The sequence below is a fragment of the Emys orbicularis genome, chromosome 10 (genome assembly GCF_028017835.1).
Source record: "Emys orbicularis isolate rEmyOrb1 chromosome 10, rEmyOrb1.hap1, whole genome shotgun sequence".
In the NCBI taxonomy this organism is placed as follows: Eukaryota; Metazoa; Chordata; order Testudines; family Emydidae; genus Emys; species Emys orbicularis.
Genome location: NC_088692.1, coordinates 85,048,028 through 85,065,023, shown reverse-complemented (window position 1 = coordinate 85,065,023; position 16,996 = coordinate 85,048,028). Strand labels below are relative to the sequence as shown.

Here is a 16,996-nt window from a genome sequence, read left to right as displayed (position 1 = left end):
GTGATGGGATTTCAAAAGAACAGCATTGTGGGCCTGTGCTGCACTCAATGGGCAGAGCTCAGTAGGTGTGAGCGGAGTTCTGCCCATTGACACCAGCAGGGCAGGTGGGGTTGCGTAAGCGTGTCCGGTTTTATTGTTTGTGTGCAGTCACTCTTTGTAGGTTAGCCTCAGTGCCGTACAGCACATAGGGAGCTGTGTCACAGACATCTACCCGGTCATGATGTTTTCCCCAGAACACTTTCAGTAATTTGTATACGGTTAATGTGATTCATGCATCAGGTATTCAGAGTAACTGGTTTTCTGCAGCAAACAGGCATTTAAACGACAGAAATGTGTGCATCCTACTGAGACTGCGGTCTGGTTACTGGAGTGCTGGGCCCCTGGGGGTGCGGTGGGGATGAAAAAGAGGGAGGGGAAGAGAGGAAGAACTCCTGGACTGTAGGCAGTACACTGCTATTGCTCTTAATCCAGCAAGGGTTTTGTTTTAATAGAAGGCAGTATATGAAACGTCCGGTGAGTTCAGTTCTGTGCGGGGGCATGTTCTACTCACAGCACCCAGGCTACTGATCTGTACATAACTCTCCGAACCCATCTTCTGCCCCTGAGAGCGGCAGCATGTCTGCAGGCTGAGTCACTCAGAAAAGACAGTCCCAGCTCCAGGACAATTGGAGTCGCACGGAGAAAAGCTTTGGCATTTATCCCCCTAACCATGCGTATAAGTCACAGTTGCTTCGGCGAGGGTTCACCTGAGCTGTGTTGGTGGTAGAAATCCAGATCACTCAATGGGGACAGATTGTGCCAGGCTCCCCTACTGCTGCACATACACAGAGAGGAAACGTAAAGAAACATTGATACAAAATGCTGACACCTGATCCTGCAGACCCTACTCACCCAAGTCTCCCAGCAATGGGATGACTAACCTGAGCAGGGCTTGGAGAATCAGGCCATGAACCCTTCTATTTCCCAATAAGGAATGTCACATTCTTTTTGTTATTTGTGTGACAGCAGCACCTGGAGGCCCCAGTCTCAGTCAGGGCCCCATGGTGCTGGCAGCAGTACAGACACACAGGAAGAGATCCTCCTTGCCCTGAAGAGCTTACAGTTTAAACAGAGGGGCAGAGAGAGGAAGTGGCTTACCCAAGGTCACACACAGCTCAGTGGTAGAGCTGGGAATAGAAGTGTCTGGACTCCCAATGCAGTCCCGCTCCACGAGACCATGCTTGTCTCCTAGCTTAGCTCTGCCTTTGCCCATGTCAATTGTTTCTGGAGAAAACCTGATTTGCATTTTAAAATGACTTTTCATTCTCGGCAGATGAGTTCAGAGAGTCGCATACAGCTCAGCAGCAGAGAGCAGGTGACAGTAGCAACCATAAAAAGGAGGAAGCTAGCGCAATGAGGTGTATGGTGAATACTGCTGCATTCCCGTTCTCCCATCTCATCCCTTTTCTTCTTGTTTTGCTCTGAGTCTGCTTTAAAACAGCTTCCAATGATGCGTAACTCAGTAAAGTCTGCAATCATCTCAAACTGTGTTTTGCATGGGTGTGTATTTTGGGTGTGGGTGGATGGAAATTGTCATGGCTTGTCTCATCAGACACTTCCTTCAGGTTCAAGTGCCCAGGGAGTCTCCTGTTTATTATTGGATAAATCCTGCCTTTCCCCCAGCCATTGGTGTTCTTTCCACACCTCTGCTCTTATTGTTGCTCCGTCTGGTCCAGCGAAGAACTCATTCTGATTTTTCAGCAGTAGCCAGACTGGTTTTATTCTTAGTCATTTCTTGTTGCTTGCCAGTTTCTTTCAATGTTCAGCATTTACAAGAGCGATTCACACTTTTGAAAGCCACCATCACCCACTCTGGGCTTTGAACATTTCAGTCGGGCAAAACACTTAGCTGATTTGCACAAACTGGCTTTGCTCACACACAGAGATTGATATGCCCGTCCTTGCCAGTTAAAAGCATGGATGGGATTGTGGATGGACAGACCTAGGCTCTGGTTCCACACTGCAAAGTAGCAGAGGCGCCTCTGCAGCAAAACATTCAACCTGCTTCATTTGCTAGTTGCAGATTCCACCAACACGAAAGGTACTCAGCCTCAAAGCCCTGGCCGCTGCCTCTGTGCTGGCTACCTCAGTGCAGGGCTTGAGTTTCCGCACTGCCTATGCAGCTTCCTGAGGTGTGAGAGAGAGAGGTCCCTTTCCTATGCTCTTACACTAGGAATGCAGTAAATCTGTCTTTAATGCAGGCTCAAAGAGTCCAGATGTCCTGAGCTATACAAGCTGGAGTCATCCTGTCCCCAGTATCTGGTCTGATGCCACCTTCCTGGAGTGGGGAAACAGGGATGGAAGATGCATCGGGGCAGTGAAGGCCTCAAAAGATGTATTGCCAACGCCAAGTGCTCAAAAATCATGAGTTGGGCCCCCCAAATGAGATTGGCTTAGAAATGTGTGAGATTTAAAGAAATAATCAGTGTTTGGTTCTTTCGATTCACATACTGGTGTTTGCGCCTTTAGGGGTCACCGTTACAAACTTTCCTTTGCAACCGCAGGGGCTAGAGACTTACTGTATTTTTTAGATGAAAGCAGAGACTCTTCTTTGAGTCGTGTCCCTGTGGGTGCTCCACTTCAGGTGCGCATGCACCTTTCGAGCCCTTGATGGGAGAGTTTTCCACTAGCAGTGCCTGTTCAGCTCGCACATGTGCCCTACACCTCCTCGTGCCAGACACAAAGGTGACATAGAGGTGCACGGGTGAACTGCCCTCAGTTCCTCCTCGACCACCTCAGCCTGAGATGCATGCCTAGCATGCCCGTCTTGAGCATACCTCAGCTATTTTGTATTCTTCTTATAGCTGTTTAAAATTAGTTAGTATAGTCAGTGGTTAGTAGTCGTTCTAGTTAGTAAGTGTTAGTTGTGAGAGGATAGATTTTTTTTTTCTCTCCTCTCTCTCCTTGGGGAGTCTTGTCTTCCTGTCTTAAAATGCTGCCTCTCCTGCCGAGAGGATGTACCTGTGAGCGATGGCCGTTCTAAGGATGTCTGTTGTTTGGGGGAGTCCCACGTCTCCCACAAGTGGAATTTCTGCCTAGATAGGGTGACCAGATGTCCCGTTTTTATCGGGACAGTCCCATTTTTTGAGACTTTTTCTTATATAGGCTCCTATTACCCCCCCATCCCCTGTCCCGTTTTTTCACAGTTGCTATCTGGTCACCCTATGCCTAGACCACAAGTCTAGGGCAAGAAAGAACAGGGAGACTCAGCTCAGACTGTTCATGATGGAGCACTTACTTTGACCAGTGTCTGAGTCAGGTCAGGAGACACCCCACACCCCCGGTACATCTGTCACTGGACAGATCCAGCTCCCCTTCCACCTTGGCACAGGCTTCCCCTAAGAAGGGCAGATCAGTGGAGGCTTCTGAGAAGACTCCCAAAAACAGGAGCACGGACTCTCATCTGAAGGAGCCTGCTCCCAAAAAGCCCAGACCCCCTGTGAAATCTACAGCCTCCAAAGCCTTGAACTCTCGGCCCAGTACCGCTGAGCCGGAGGACTCATCCTCTGGTACTGGTGGAGCCAGAAAGCCCCAGAGCTCGAGGGAGAGATGGCTCTGACGTGGCTTCAATACCCTCTACCAGGGACAAAGAAGGCAAGCATAAGTGCCCCAGTCCAGTAGCACCAGGCTCAGTCCCACCATTGGCACCTACCCATTTGGCACCGTTAGTACCAAGCAAGCAATGGCACCAGACTTCACTGGCATCTGCGTTGGTATACCCGCCATTGACAGTACTGTCAGCTTCGGCTTTCGCATCCTCGGCTACCCTGTTGGTACCTATTCCCTGCTCGGCACCACAAGAGTTTAGATATGCAAGGGACCTGCCATAATGGATGAGCTGGAATCCCTGCTCCTCATGGGTACCTAGTGCCTTTTGGTACTGAGATCTCAGTCTCCAGACTGCTACCATTTCCCTGGTACCGCAGGACTCTCCACCCTTTTCAATGGGGGCTTCTCCATTGGACCGTGTTGAAGAGAATGAAGGGGACTTCATCCGTCTCTTCTATTTCAGTCCAGAGTCCCCCAACATATCCTGTCAGGAACCCATTCTTTGACAGTCACAGGGAAGATTGCGACCATCATCAAGAGTTGTGGAACCAACCCTGCATGCCACCACGAGTCCCATATGGGCCCTCCCATACTTGGGCTGCTTACCGTCAAAAATTCTCCAGACCACCGATACCATCTCAAAGGGAGATTATGATTGTTCAGACCTCTCCTCTCCAGGAGACATTTGAGGAACAAGAGGCCAGGGCAGATAAAGAAGCCACACCTCAAACACCTATTTCATCCTGCAGATGAAGTGGTTATGCCTCCACCACCTTCCATGGCCAATGATTTTCGGCAGTATCAGGATCTCGTCACTTGCACTTGAAGACGTCAGGGATTCACAACACAAGCTGTTGGATATCATACAGTCAGCAACACGCACCCGGATGGCGTTGCCCATCCTGGATCCAGCTAAGATTATGTGCAAACACCTGCTACTATTCTATCAAATGTATAAAAGAGCAGATAAAAAAGTATGACATTCCCGCTTGAGGACACTGATTTCTTGTTCACCCACCCTCCACCTAACTCCCTAATCGTGGATGCGGTAAATGTGTAGTGCAGGCAACACTTCTCCAGGTCTGCTCCACATGACAAGAACCAAAAGAGACTGGATCATTGAGGTACAGCAACCTGTTCTCTGCTCCATTTATCTATGAAGAAGGCCTTTTTAGTAGCCATCACGTCAGCCCATAGAGTTGGGGAGATGGGTGCCTTGATGGCAGATTTCCCCCCTTTAAAGTATTCTTCAAGGATAAGGTTTCTACATGCCCACATCCTAAATTCTTACCTAAGGTTCTCTCGGAGTTCCACCTTAACCAGTCTATTCATCTACCAGTATTTTTCCCACAGCCACGTAATTATCTGCAGAAGTTCTCTTTTCACACCCTGGATGTTTGAAGTGTGCTGGCCTTCTACTTGGATAGGACCAAGCAATTTCAAAGGTCACCCAGGTTGTTCATCTCCTTTGTGGATAGATCCCAGGGATCCACAATTTCTGGTCAGAGACTATCAAGATAAATATCTGGATGTTGAGAGAGACAAGGTGGGTGAGGTAATATCTTTTATTGGACCAACTTCTGTTGGGGGGAGAGAGACAAATTTTCAAGCTTACACAGAGCTCTTTCTCAGGACCTGAAGATACTATCTCACCTAGGTTGTCTCTCTAATATCCTGGGACTAACACGGCTGCAACAGCACTGCATACAACATCTGGATGTATTGTCATTGGTTATGAGACCACAGACATTCATCCTCCTCAAAGGGTAACAGCACCTTCTGCCAGGTCACAGTTAACATCCACAGCATTGCTTAAGAACGTACCCGTGTCTGAGATATGTAATACTGCTACTTGGGCTTTAGTACATACGTTTTCGAAGCACTGCAGTTTAATCCATTCCTGCAGCTCTGGGTACGGCAGTACTATCTTCAGTTCTGGACTCTGTTCCGAAGCTCCCTCCTCCCTCCGGGGAAACTGTTCGGAAGTCCCCTGAAGTGGAGCACCCACAGGGACACTATTCAAAGAAGAAAAGGAGGTTACACCCTCTGTGCAGTGATGGCAGTTCTTTGAGATGTGTGTCCCTATGGGAGCTCCAGTACCCAGGCATAGAAGGAGGCATTGGGTGCATGGGGCACTGCTAGCGGAAAAATCTCTGATCAAGGTCTTGAGAGGCACCTGTGCTCCTGACGTGGAGCAGCCTTGGACGGGGGGGGGGGAACACATCTCGAAAAACTGCAGTTCCTGCACCAGGTGAGTAACCTCCTCTTCTCATGTAATGACATGACTCCAGGAGCTGAGACTTTAAGAACACTAAATATTTCAAGACTCATAATAAACTCCTGAGAGCTCGCAACAGTGCAAAAGGTCTGTACCACCCATCGCAGGAGCTTCTTTATTTTCATTACGCCAGAATGCATCACCACAAGCATCATACTATCATGCTGACACGCACAAATCAGCTGCCGTTACCTTGCATTTATGGAAACCAGTGGAGATGTGCCAGGTCAGGGGGAAAGCACCTTATTAGATATACACTATGTGTGTCTTCCCTAGTTTTGATTACACCAGGGAGATTGTATTTTTGCCCTGCTTGAAACATGATTATACATTCATGTTTATGATTTTATAAATAATGTTTCTGATATTCATGATTATACATTCTAAGTCTTGTCATTATTATGCCCTAGGATACTCAGGAAGTGTATAGCAAATGGGCATGAAGGCTGATCTGTGGAAGGGACTAGCGTATTCTGATGTTAGTAGAAAAAATGAAATCTCATTCTGTGGCATGGTCCTCACAGTGTCTGGGGAACTTGGGCTCAGGGGGTTAAACTATGAAGAGCAGACATTCCTTTGATTTCTATTTGTGTCCCATTTAATATATTTATTGAACATAAATGCAAAATATAGACGTGCTGGTTGTGATCCCATAGTTAAGGTTGAGTTTTGCACTTAACTCAAGGATTCAGCCACTTAGTATAAAAAATACAGCATACCTAGGGTTGGTCAGAATTTTTTTGTCAAAACAGTTTTCCATTGGTTCAACAAAACTGAAATCTTTCATGCAGTCGTATCGATTTTGACAACATTTCATTTAGGAAAAAAACTGAACATTTTTGGAATGAAAAGTTTTGATTTTTCATTTCTAAATTATTTTAGTTTTGACATTTACTTTATTGTATAAATATAAAAATTAAATAAAAGGGTTGAAACATTCCGATGTATCATGAAACATTAAACATTCCAAATGTATCAAAAAGAAACATTTGGATTAATTTGAAATGAACATTTTTTTCAGAATTTCATTTCACAAAAAAAGTTGAAATTTTGGCATTTTGTTCTGAATTTGGGTGATTTTATTTTTTAAATCTTGATTTTTTGTGTGTGATAGGAAATTTATTTTTACCAGCTCTTAGCAACACCCTCTCCCAAAAAGCCCCCCATACTGATTCTTTGAGCACAGAACGAATTTTCCGCGAATTATAAGTAAATTGGTAAATTGGTTTGAGTTAAACTTAATTTAAAAATGGGTCTTGTAACAAAATTTAGCACCTCGTGTTAGACATTTTTTTTCTCCCAAATCATCTTAATAACAAACTAACACAGACTCTTCCAGTCCTCTTAGAGTTAAAACTCATTGAGCTCTAGTGCATATTGTACCTAGCTGATAATGGCTCCCAAGTGCACCATGTTTCCAGATACGTGCCGTGCTCTATAAATTACATCCTGTTCAGAGCGAGGGGTCGAGTCTCTTTGTTTAGGCACATAACTCCCATTAATGTCAGCAGGAATCTTCCCTTTGAGATACTGCTTCTCCATGCCCACTGCTAAAGGCATTTGGCCACAGAATGGTGCAAATGAATCTATGTGGTCGGAGTGACACTTCTCCGATACTTTATGGCATAAATCCATTGATTTCACTAGTTACTTCTGATTTACCCGGCTCTGGGGCCCTGCTTGCACTTTAGTTACGGTTCTCGCAGCAGTTCTTTGTAAACCCTCATTTGGGAGATACAAATATCTGAGCCGGATTGAATCACATTCACTGTAGGGTGGGAATGGCCTGGGTCAGATCCGATGGGCACGTTTTCAAATAAGAAACAGCACAGATTAGTTCAGCTGTTTACTTGCTCCAGGCAGAACAGAAATAAATGTTTTTAAAAGTTGTAGATGAAATTGTTCTGCCGGAATCTACTTTTCAAGCGTTTAATCCCCAAACCTGTGTAGATCGGGTCTGTTCTGGGCCTTCGGGCGGCTCTAGCCGGTGGACTCTTGGGCAGTTTGAAATCTGCTGGTTAGCTTTTCAGCTTGCTTTGACCTTTATGATGTTCTTGTTGGTCCTTAAGGCTACAGGGCCCTATTGATTCCTGCCTTTCGTCTCCTGGGTACACCCATTCATCACCATGAATAGGGCGAGGGAAGTAGGTTTGCTACTTTAATCACTTTACTTGATTAAACAGTTTCTGTTTCCATAGAATTTATAGCCCATTTTTATGAAGGTCTGTCCATCAATTCCTCGTGAAGGGTAATTTGTCACATGAACAGTCTTTGCTATGAATATTTACTAGCCACTAGAGGATGTCTTTTGCTGACCACTAGCTGGGGCTTCCTTTTGCTCGAATGGAATAAAAGCAATGTTCCTGATACTGCAGTCCTAGTCAGGGCCTGTCCCTCTAAAGTGCTGAGCGCTCCCTCATTGAGGTGAACCCAATGGGAGCCAAGAGCACTCAGCACCTTACAGGATCAGGCCCCTCAATCCTCACTCAGACAAAATTCCCACTGAAGTCAATGAGAGTTTTGCCCTGGTAAGGGCTGCAGAATTGGGCCCAATGCATACAGGTCCTTTCATTCTAGGGCTTTCCATTTCTTCGCACGATTCCTGTATTCTTTGTGTATCGTCCCTCCGCTTTTTAAGCAGGGATGCACGACAGATCTTTATTAACTCAAATACAGTGTGAAAGGGACAAAAAACAAAGTAGCTGGAGCATGGGAGGCTTTGATCTTTTGGGGCCTGATCCATTGAAGGGAGTGGAAAGCTCTTTCTGGTTTCAATGGATGCTGAACCAGGCTCTTAAAGTCAGAGGGCCAAATTCTGTTCCCATTCACACCAGTGTAAATCTGGAGTAACTTTTGTAGTCAGTGGGGTAACACCACACTTACATTGATGTAACAGAGCAGAATTGATTTGTTTTATATCCTTCCAAACCTGTAGTTTTGTAACGGTAGGAGAGCCTTAATTTGATTGTTGTATGCACTGCATTGGTACCCTGGTTCCTGCAGTGCTCTCATCCGTTACGTACACGCCTTGTGGGTCTGGTCTGTGGAGCTCAGCTCTCCACGTCTCTCCTCGCTGATCTGCTAGCCTGCTCGTTCTCCCCAAACTCCCCCGCTGGTCTCGCCCCACTTGACTTCTCACCAAAGGTTTAAGAGCCGAGTGTTACAATGAAGGTCCCTTGTTGCCAAGATTCCAGTGCTTATGCAAAATGCACTCTAGCAGGTTTACTTGGACACTGTGAAGGGTTGCAAATAACTGAGAAATCAGCTGCGGTTTTCAAAAGAAGTAATGTGCGTTTTGTGATGCAGGATTCTGGAATTGTTTTTGCCCTGCTGTTAGCTTTCTTGCTACACAGATCGATGCTGTAAATCCTTACTCACACGAGTAATTAATAACCGCCAGTGGGATGGCTGTAAGAGCAAGGGTTTGCAGGATCAAAGTTTAGAGATGCACTGTGGGTCTCCTGGTCATTAGCATGAGTTAATTGGCTTCTGCTCAGCTCCTCCTGTGAGATTCACAGTGTAGCTGGCATAGGGATGCCGTTAATTTTTGATGGGTGGTTTTTGCTCGGTCACAGACCTTCATTGAAATGGGGAGGACAAAATATTTCCCAAGCAAGATGTTGCTTAGAGAGGGTTCCAGGATTTTGTTGTCAATCTAAGATCTCCTTTTGGAGCTGAAGCCAAGCATCAGAATAGAAATGGGAAAGTACAGACAGCCTGAATGCCCCGCCCCTCCCCCAAACCCCCATGTGGAGGGGACCCTCTATGTTGAGTTGCCTTTTCCAAAGGGAGGGCACACCTCTGGTCCAAAGTGCTGTGTGGGAGGAGCAGGCAGCCAGGGTGGAGGGGAAGGCACATTGGCTCAGGTCCTCAAAGGTATTTAGGAACTGAACTCGCACTGATTTCAGTGGAAGTTAGGTGCCTAAATACCTTTGAGGATCTGGGCCCCTGTCCTAATGGAACCATGCTGTCAGGAAGGGGTGGGGAGGTGTAGCAGGGCCCTGGGACATTGCAGGCAGGCAGGCAGGCAGGCACGCACGCGCACACACACACACACACACACACACACGTAGGTGTCCCTACCAGCAGGGAGGATCAGGCACTGAATCAGCGAGCAAACTTTCCCACAAGGATTTGTACCAAGACTGTGTCTGTGAAGAGCGGAGATTGAGTTTGCTCCTTGCTGACCTCAGCTGAGGAGCTGATCCTGCAAGATACCGGGTGCCCTCATCCCCTTTGGTAGGAGTCACAAGCTTTCAGCACCACACAGGATCAGACAACGCTTTTTGGTTCATGTATTATCCCAAACATCATTATCCCACAGGCGGGGGCTGTACTAGACTCTACATACACACGAACTCCTGGTACAGCATCCCCAAAGCTTATATGGAGATGATTACACAACAGATTAAAGGGAACATACGATACTGGGTCAGACCAAAGGTCCATCTAGCCCAGTATCCTGTCTTCCGACAGTGGCCAATGCCAGGTGCTTCAGAGGGAATGAACAGAACGGGTAATCATCAAGTGACAAAGTATCTCATAGTAGTGGAAACAAATAGCAGCAGAGAAATATTTTTAAAAGGGGAAGAGATGTCTTTGTTGTCTGTTTATTTCTTAACCTGAATTTCTCTTTTTGTCTCCCATACTAGACAGCGGGGGCAACTGGGAATTCAGATATTTTGCAAGTCCCACCATTGCACCGGGCGTGTTTCATAGATACCAGGATCTGCCTTTGTACTGTAAACCAGCACAAGAAAATGCCTCATCTTTCATTGCATCGCTCTAGTTCTAAATTAATGGCAATGCACAGCAGCAGGACTGCACACAGCAGCAATGGCACGTTATTGAAAGTCAATGTTAAGACTTATTTATTCTTTCTTTTTTTATTCTTTTTAAATAGCACGACTGGCACTACTGGTTGTAGAAGGCTGAAATTCTCAGGCCAGTTTCAGGACTGGGTAGTTCTTGGCGGCTTCCTTGTCTCATGCCAACTTTTCTCTCCTCTTATAATTTTGCCTGTGTTACAGTCTGATGTATTTATTTCGTATTGGGGGAAGGGAACGATCAGTGTTTACAGCATCAAAAAACCCCAAGAGACATAAGATGGGCTTCATCCCCCGGCAGAGCCTGAAGAATTTCTCTGAGAGCAGGGGTCTCCCTTACAGAATTTTTATCATCAGAAGGGAACATGAAGAAGAAATCTAATCCTTCCAGTGCTGGATAGCCCCTGAAATTACATCTCACAGAGACCCACTAACCACTTTGATTGAAGCAGTTCTAGGGCTGCTGGAAAAATTAATTTTCAAACATACGGCATTTGATATTGACTGCAGCTCGGGACGCTAACCCTGTAGCTTGTCTAGCATACCAAGTACCAACAGAAATGACTACTTTCAAAGCTGGCTCAGAGCAAACCTGTGCATGCTTCCCTGGGTCAGGGCATATAAAGAAGGGATGACATTAGCACTTAGGTCCTTGAGGGTTATGGAGGGCTGGGGAAAGTTGCCATCTGAAATTAAATGATGTTGCCAAATAGTGTCATGAAGGGCGGTTAGACCCTTTTACAGGAATGGCCTTGGTACCAAGTGGGGTTTTCCTACTAAATGTTGAGATGGATTGTGGATGAGTTTGGATAAAGGGATGATTTCTAGATGTCATGCTCTGGATGTGCCCAAAGTGTAAGTGTTGGATTTTTGTACTAGATGCCTCAACGATTCAAGTTCTTCCCCCTCTCTGCAGAGGTTCAGTTGTCGCCATTCACATCTATCTGGCCTTTCTAAGAAATCTACTCTGTTCTTGTTTTGCAGAGTATATGAAAGAATCTGTGTGTAGTTCAAGCACCTGCTCTCTGAACAGCAGTGAAAACCCATACGCCACCATTAAGGATCCACCCATCTTGACATGTAAACACTCGGAGAGCAGTTATGTGGAAATGAAATCACCCATTCACAGGGATTCGCCCTATTCAGAAATGCCAACCTCATCAACGACTAATAAAAATATATATGAAGTTGGTAAGTGTCCTAGATAACCAAGGAAGCTCAGTAGTTCAGCAGAAGCAAACATTAATTTTAGTAGTATTCTCTCTTGAGTTTTACATTAGGGGCAGTCGTCATTAGGACTTGGCAGAATCAAGAGACAACTGTGCTTTATGGGACAGGGACTATGTTGATTTTTCCTCTCTAGGGTCCCAAGTTTGGGATCAAAGAGGAACACAACCCTTCTGTGAGCTTGCTTGTTTTTAAACTGGTTTGAGTTTCAAATCCCAATTGCAAGATTAAAAAAGAAATGGCAGATCGTTTGAAAGCGTTCTTTGCAGTGCCCTTGGAACTAAGTCCGGAGTAGCAGAAAGAGCTTGGAAAGGATTTGCCTTTACGCATGTGTTAACATGAGCATGTAAAACTCTGACGATCAGAACTAGCAGCCTGCTAGCCATTGTAACCCATTTTTCATTGTATCTTCAGAGCCCACTGTCAGTGTGGTCCAAGAAGCCCGTGGTCGTAGTGCTAATTACAACCAGAATCCATATGACCTGCCTAGGAACAGCCACATTCCTAGTCATTATGACCTTCTCCCAGTAAGACACAGCCCTACCCATGGGGCATCTTGGGACAAGCAGTCTTAAAGGGATACGCTTCGCTGTCGCAATGTGCTGCGAACATTCTCTCTGACTAAATGAAAGAAACGAAGACAATCCTTTTTGGTTTTGCAATACACTGACGTGACTTGAAATAGTATTACACAAGGAACCTAACCTAACCGAACATTCGTTTGGGCCAACTTGCTGCTGCATGATATGGAAAAAGATGTTTTTATACAGATCACAGAAAAATAAAGAACCATCATCTCCCTCTGACTGGAATAATTATTCAAGGAAGCAGTTTGCATAGTCCAGTCAAAGACTCTACAGACTGTGTTCTCTTAACTGTAAACTAAAAACAACCCACCCACCCCCAACTGTAAGTACTTACAGCTACAGATGTACATTTCTACCACCCACATAAAGAGACCTTTACTGTTAGAAACAAGATGTCTAAAAAGATGCTGGAATATATTTTACATACGCATCGTGGAAAAGGATACATTCAAAAAAACCAGGAAAGACTGCTGTTTAATTCAGCTGATATAATTTGTAAACCTTGGTTCATGCTGTCGTCATATCCATTTTATGTACATGTCGATTTTATTCTTGGTAAATTAGTTTTGTAATAAGTTCCTGTTTCTACTGGCTGACAAGATATTTTAGTAGAGGACTATTACATATACACCGTCTATGGTTATTCTCAATGCCTCCTGCTCATTTTAAGCGATGTAAATCTTCACAAGTCTCCAGTGATCTTTAACCATAGAGCTCATCTAAACCATAGAGCTCTCATGCGCAACATATATAATAACGGCCATACTGGGCCAGACCAATGGTCCATCTAGCCCCGTATCCTACCAGAGGCAACAGAAGGAATTAACAGAACAGGGCAATCATCGAGTGATCCATCCCCAGCATCTGGCGGTCAGATGCTTAGGAATACATTTTTAACAAACTATGGAAGCCTTGATTGGTGGTGGTGTTTTATTTGGCCTTATACAGCTGCTACTTTATTCGATACAGTGGCCCAGACTATCGTCTGCTCTAAATTGGCATATAGCTTCGGTGACTTCAATGGAGCTCTGCAGATTCACAGGGGCTGAGAAGCTGTTCCACTCTCTGTGTGTCAAAAATCTAACCCTGTTCTGCACCCAAACCAATGCTTTCTAAGCCATCATGGGCTTTCTAGACCATCTTTACAAGCCATTCCATTGTAGCTAAATTAATTGCATGCCATTTATAATAAACCGTTTAATTTCATCTGCATTACCATGTAGTGCAACTTTATCCACCGCTGAGTCTACCTGAAATGTCATTAAACTGAGCTGTGACCGGATTTCCTTTTTAAACAGCTGTTTGTGGAATAATTACCATGAGGTTTGCCTGTGGTATGGCTTTGGAATAAGCCTCCCAGATTATTTTTTGTAGTCCTTGACATAGAAAATAGAATACTTGCTCTTAAGCAGTTTCTTGTAGATCTTGAGCATGAAGTAGTATTGATGCTAAGTATGTAATTTTATTAGGCAAATGTGGGAGTAGCAAATTGATTGCATCTTAAATATAAAAGTCTGTTGCGCTTTTGCTGTTCTGATGGAACTATAAGAGAAAGAAAAGCAACTGTGATCAGTTTGTTAAACACGAATTGATTAGTTAAAAATAATAATGCAGGAAATAGTGGCCTAAGGGCCTGGTAGTAAGATTCAGAGCCTTTCACCTCTAGCTCACCGGTTTGAATCCAGCTCCAGCTGGGAGTCAGTTAGTGGATGATAGGCCTACAGGAAATGAACTGGTCCGGGGGCCAGTCTAGTTCCTAGTAGACAGGAGTTTAATGTCATATGGAAAAGCCCGTCGCAGTTTGAACCCTTGACGGTACTCGCCCAAAGGCCAAGAGATGAATGTGCTGTGGAGACTGAACTACCTGCTCAGTGCTGGGATCGAGGCCTAGTGCCAGGGCTGTGCAAAGAAGCTTGCATTAATGCTGACTGCTCTACTTCTTTGTGCTTCACTACTGTCAATCCGGTAACGTACTAAGTTCTCTTGGCAAGGGGTGGGGAGAAGCGCTGGCAATACAGCATTAGAAAAAAGCTGGACTCTTTCATAGGCAGAGGTGGGCACAAGTTCAGAAACCCTTTATGCAACTGGCAACTTCTGCAGTTCAGACAACTGAACTAACTCCCGAGAGCTCTTTCCCCATAGGGTTAAAAAGAAGCTGATATTCACGTTGCAAGGAATACATAAATATTTACATGAATGCTGCATGTATGCATGGGGGCAAATGATTGATCAGCAATAGTAATTTTGCTTTCCAGAAAAGCCTTCTTCAAGATGTAACTAGACAATTATTTTGTAGGGCCAGGTAGGAATATATTTTACTTAGCATATAGAAAGACTTACCTCAGAAATATCAATAAAAAGGCAGTTAATGACGTAAGGCTATTGTTAGAGACTTACCATACGTCTAACACTAGCACAAAGCAGTGTAAGCTGCAAGCCTAAACAACGTAGATGTTGTGTTTCTGTACAGTATGAGATGGGACTTTGGAGAGCAGCGATACGCTTGACTTTTTCAAAGCTGGATTTCCAAACCAAATGAAATGATGTGCATAGAGGTTAACAGGAGGGTGGGGAAAAATACATTCTTGTACATTAGCATTAGTTTAGAAAATAGACACTGAAATGGCAATACTTTTTTAAAGCAAGACAGATTTGTAATATATTTGTTCACTGTGCTAAGGTACTTATACCTTGTACAAAATAAATGGCGTTTCTCTCAATGTGCACTTCTCAAACGTACTCATTTGCAGCCTAAACATGTTGGAGGCATGAACATGCTCCGTACCACAGGACTGGTTACCGAAGGGCTTACATTTGGCTACCCAAACAACTCTGAGAACGTTCAAGCCAATATCAGGCAAGTAAAGTAGAAAAGTTAATTTCAACAGTTCTGAGAATGAGTGAATCTCAAACCCAAAATGAAGTAAATCAGAGAATAATTCCTAAGCCAGGGGCTAGTCACATCCTAGCTTTAAAGCAAGCTGTAAGTACCAGGTAAGTACCTTTTCATCAATTGCTCTGGCAACTCTTCCTTGCCCATAAGTTAAACATGCATAAGCAGAATGGAGCATCATAATGGTGCTGTCAAAGACTGACCCAGCTCACATACAGCTGTAAGAGCTATTTCAAACAAGGTGCAACGGTGAGGTCCCTTTAGGCTTTTCATGCAGTAAGCTGAGGCTGCGATCCTGCAACAGACATTCTTGTTAAGGCTAAGATTTTGTCATGGTTATTTTTAGTAAAAGTCACGGAGAGGTCATGGGCAATAAACAAAAATTCATGGAAGCTGTGACCTGTCTGTGACTTTTGCTGCTGCAGCTCCATGTTTCTCCTGTCACCGTGGTGGCTGGGACTGGGAGCTGTGGTGTTCCCCGCACGTGTTAGGCTGTCCTCTGTTGCTGGAACCCTGAGGCGGCTGTCACCTGTCGCTGGAACCCTGCAGGGGGACCCCGAGAAGGCTGGGGCCCCGCTGGCTGCCAGCTCCAGTGCCACGGTCCCAGGGGCTGAAGCAGAAAATGTCATGGAGGTCTCTGGAAGTCACAGATTCCGTGACTTCCATGACACAAATGTAGCCTTAATTATTGTACACAGCTGTACCCACAGGGAGCCCTATTGACTTCAGCTGGCTCACTGTAGTCCAGCCATGTGGTGTCAGGGCCTAGTCTATTGTATGTATTAATGCTAATCAGTAAATTACAAGCTAAATTGTGCAGCAGAAGCAGCTACAGAATTAAGCTCTCTCCACGGCAGTGTAGTGAACTGCTAAATTGAGACTTTCAATATTTGTAATTCAAATGTCCAAAAAATCTTGTTAACCAAAGCCACACACACACACAATCCTCTTATTTGCCACTCACTAAGCTATTCAGCTCTGGAAATTCATCAGGTTTAAACAGCTAGATGTAAGTAATTGTAATAAGGTGCTATAGACAATAATTCTGCACCTTTTACCACAAATACAAGGTGGAAACTACTGATGCTTGCAATATGGGTTTATAATTGCTAAGATTTGGGCTTTCAAAAAACTGTAAGTAAAGGCTTCTGCTAGATAAACCCCATTTCATAATTTAATGAAAAACTTTTGTGGGGCCCTCTAAAGTTATGCTGGTGCCCAAGTGCTATCTAGTCTAATGAAAAGTCACCTGTGTGAGAAGAGAAGATTCAGTGTCACGTACACTGCTGAGAACTTAATCTGTAATGGAAGGGCAGTAAGGCCCCTGCTGGGTCATTTGTTCAGTAGCAGCTCAGAAGGCACCGTTACATCTAGTGAATACTTAAAGGGACTTTTTTAAGCACCTTTTTTATTCCTTGGGGGTTTACGCAGCTGAGTAACAGACAAGACAAACCCTGCTTACAAGTGGAGGGTGGATGCGATCAGAGCTTAATCTGGTGCTACATATTTGGACAAAACATACTGCAGAGACAGGAAATACCAGCAAAGGCTTGTAATGGGTAAGAACTCACCTCTGTAGTAGAAAAGCAAGCAGCGT

The 16,996-nt window shown here is 44.8% G+C and overlaps 1 protein-coding gene across 2 annotated transcripts in view; it reads left to right on the top strand.

Moving 5' to 3' along the window:
• Positions 1-12,494, top strand: part of MEGF11 (multiple EGF like domains 11) — a 247,273-nt gene extending 234,779 nt beyond the window's left edge. For both annotated transcript variants that reach the window (XM_065411954.1, XM_065411955.1), the window contains 2 exons: positions 11,677-11,883; positions 12,334-12,494. In XM_065411954.1, coding sequence (XP_065268026.1) covers positions 11,677-11,883; positions 12,334-12,494 — 368 coding nt within the window. The remainder of the gene's footprint in view (positions 1-11,676; positions 11,884-12,333) is intronic.
• Positions 12,495-16,996: the final 4,502 nt, after the last annotated feature.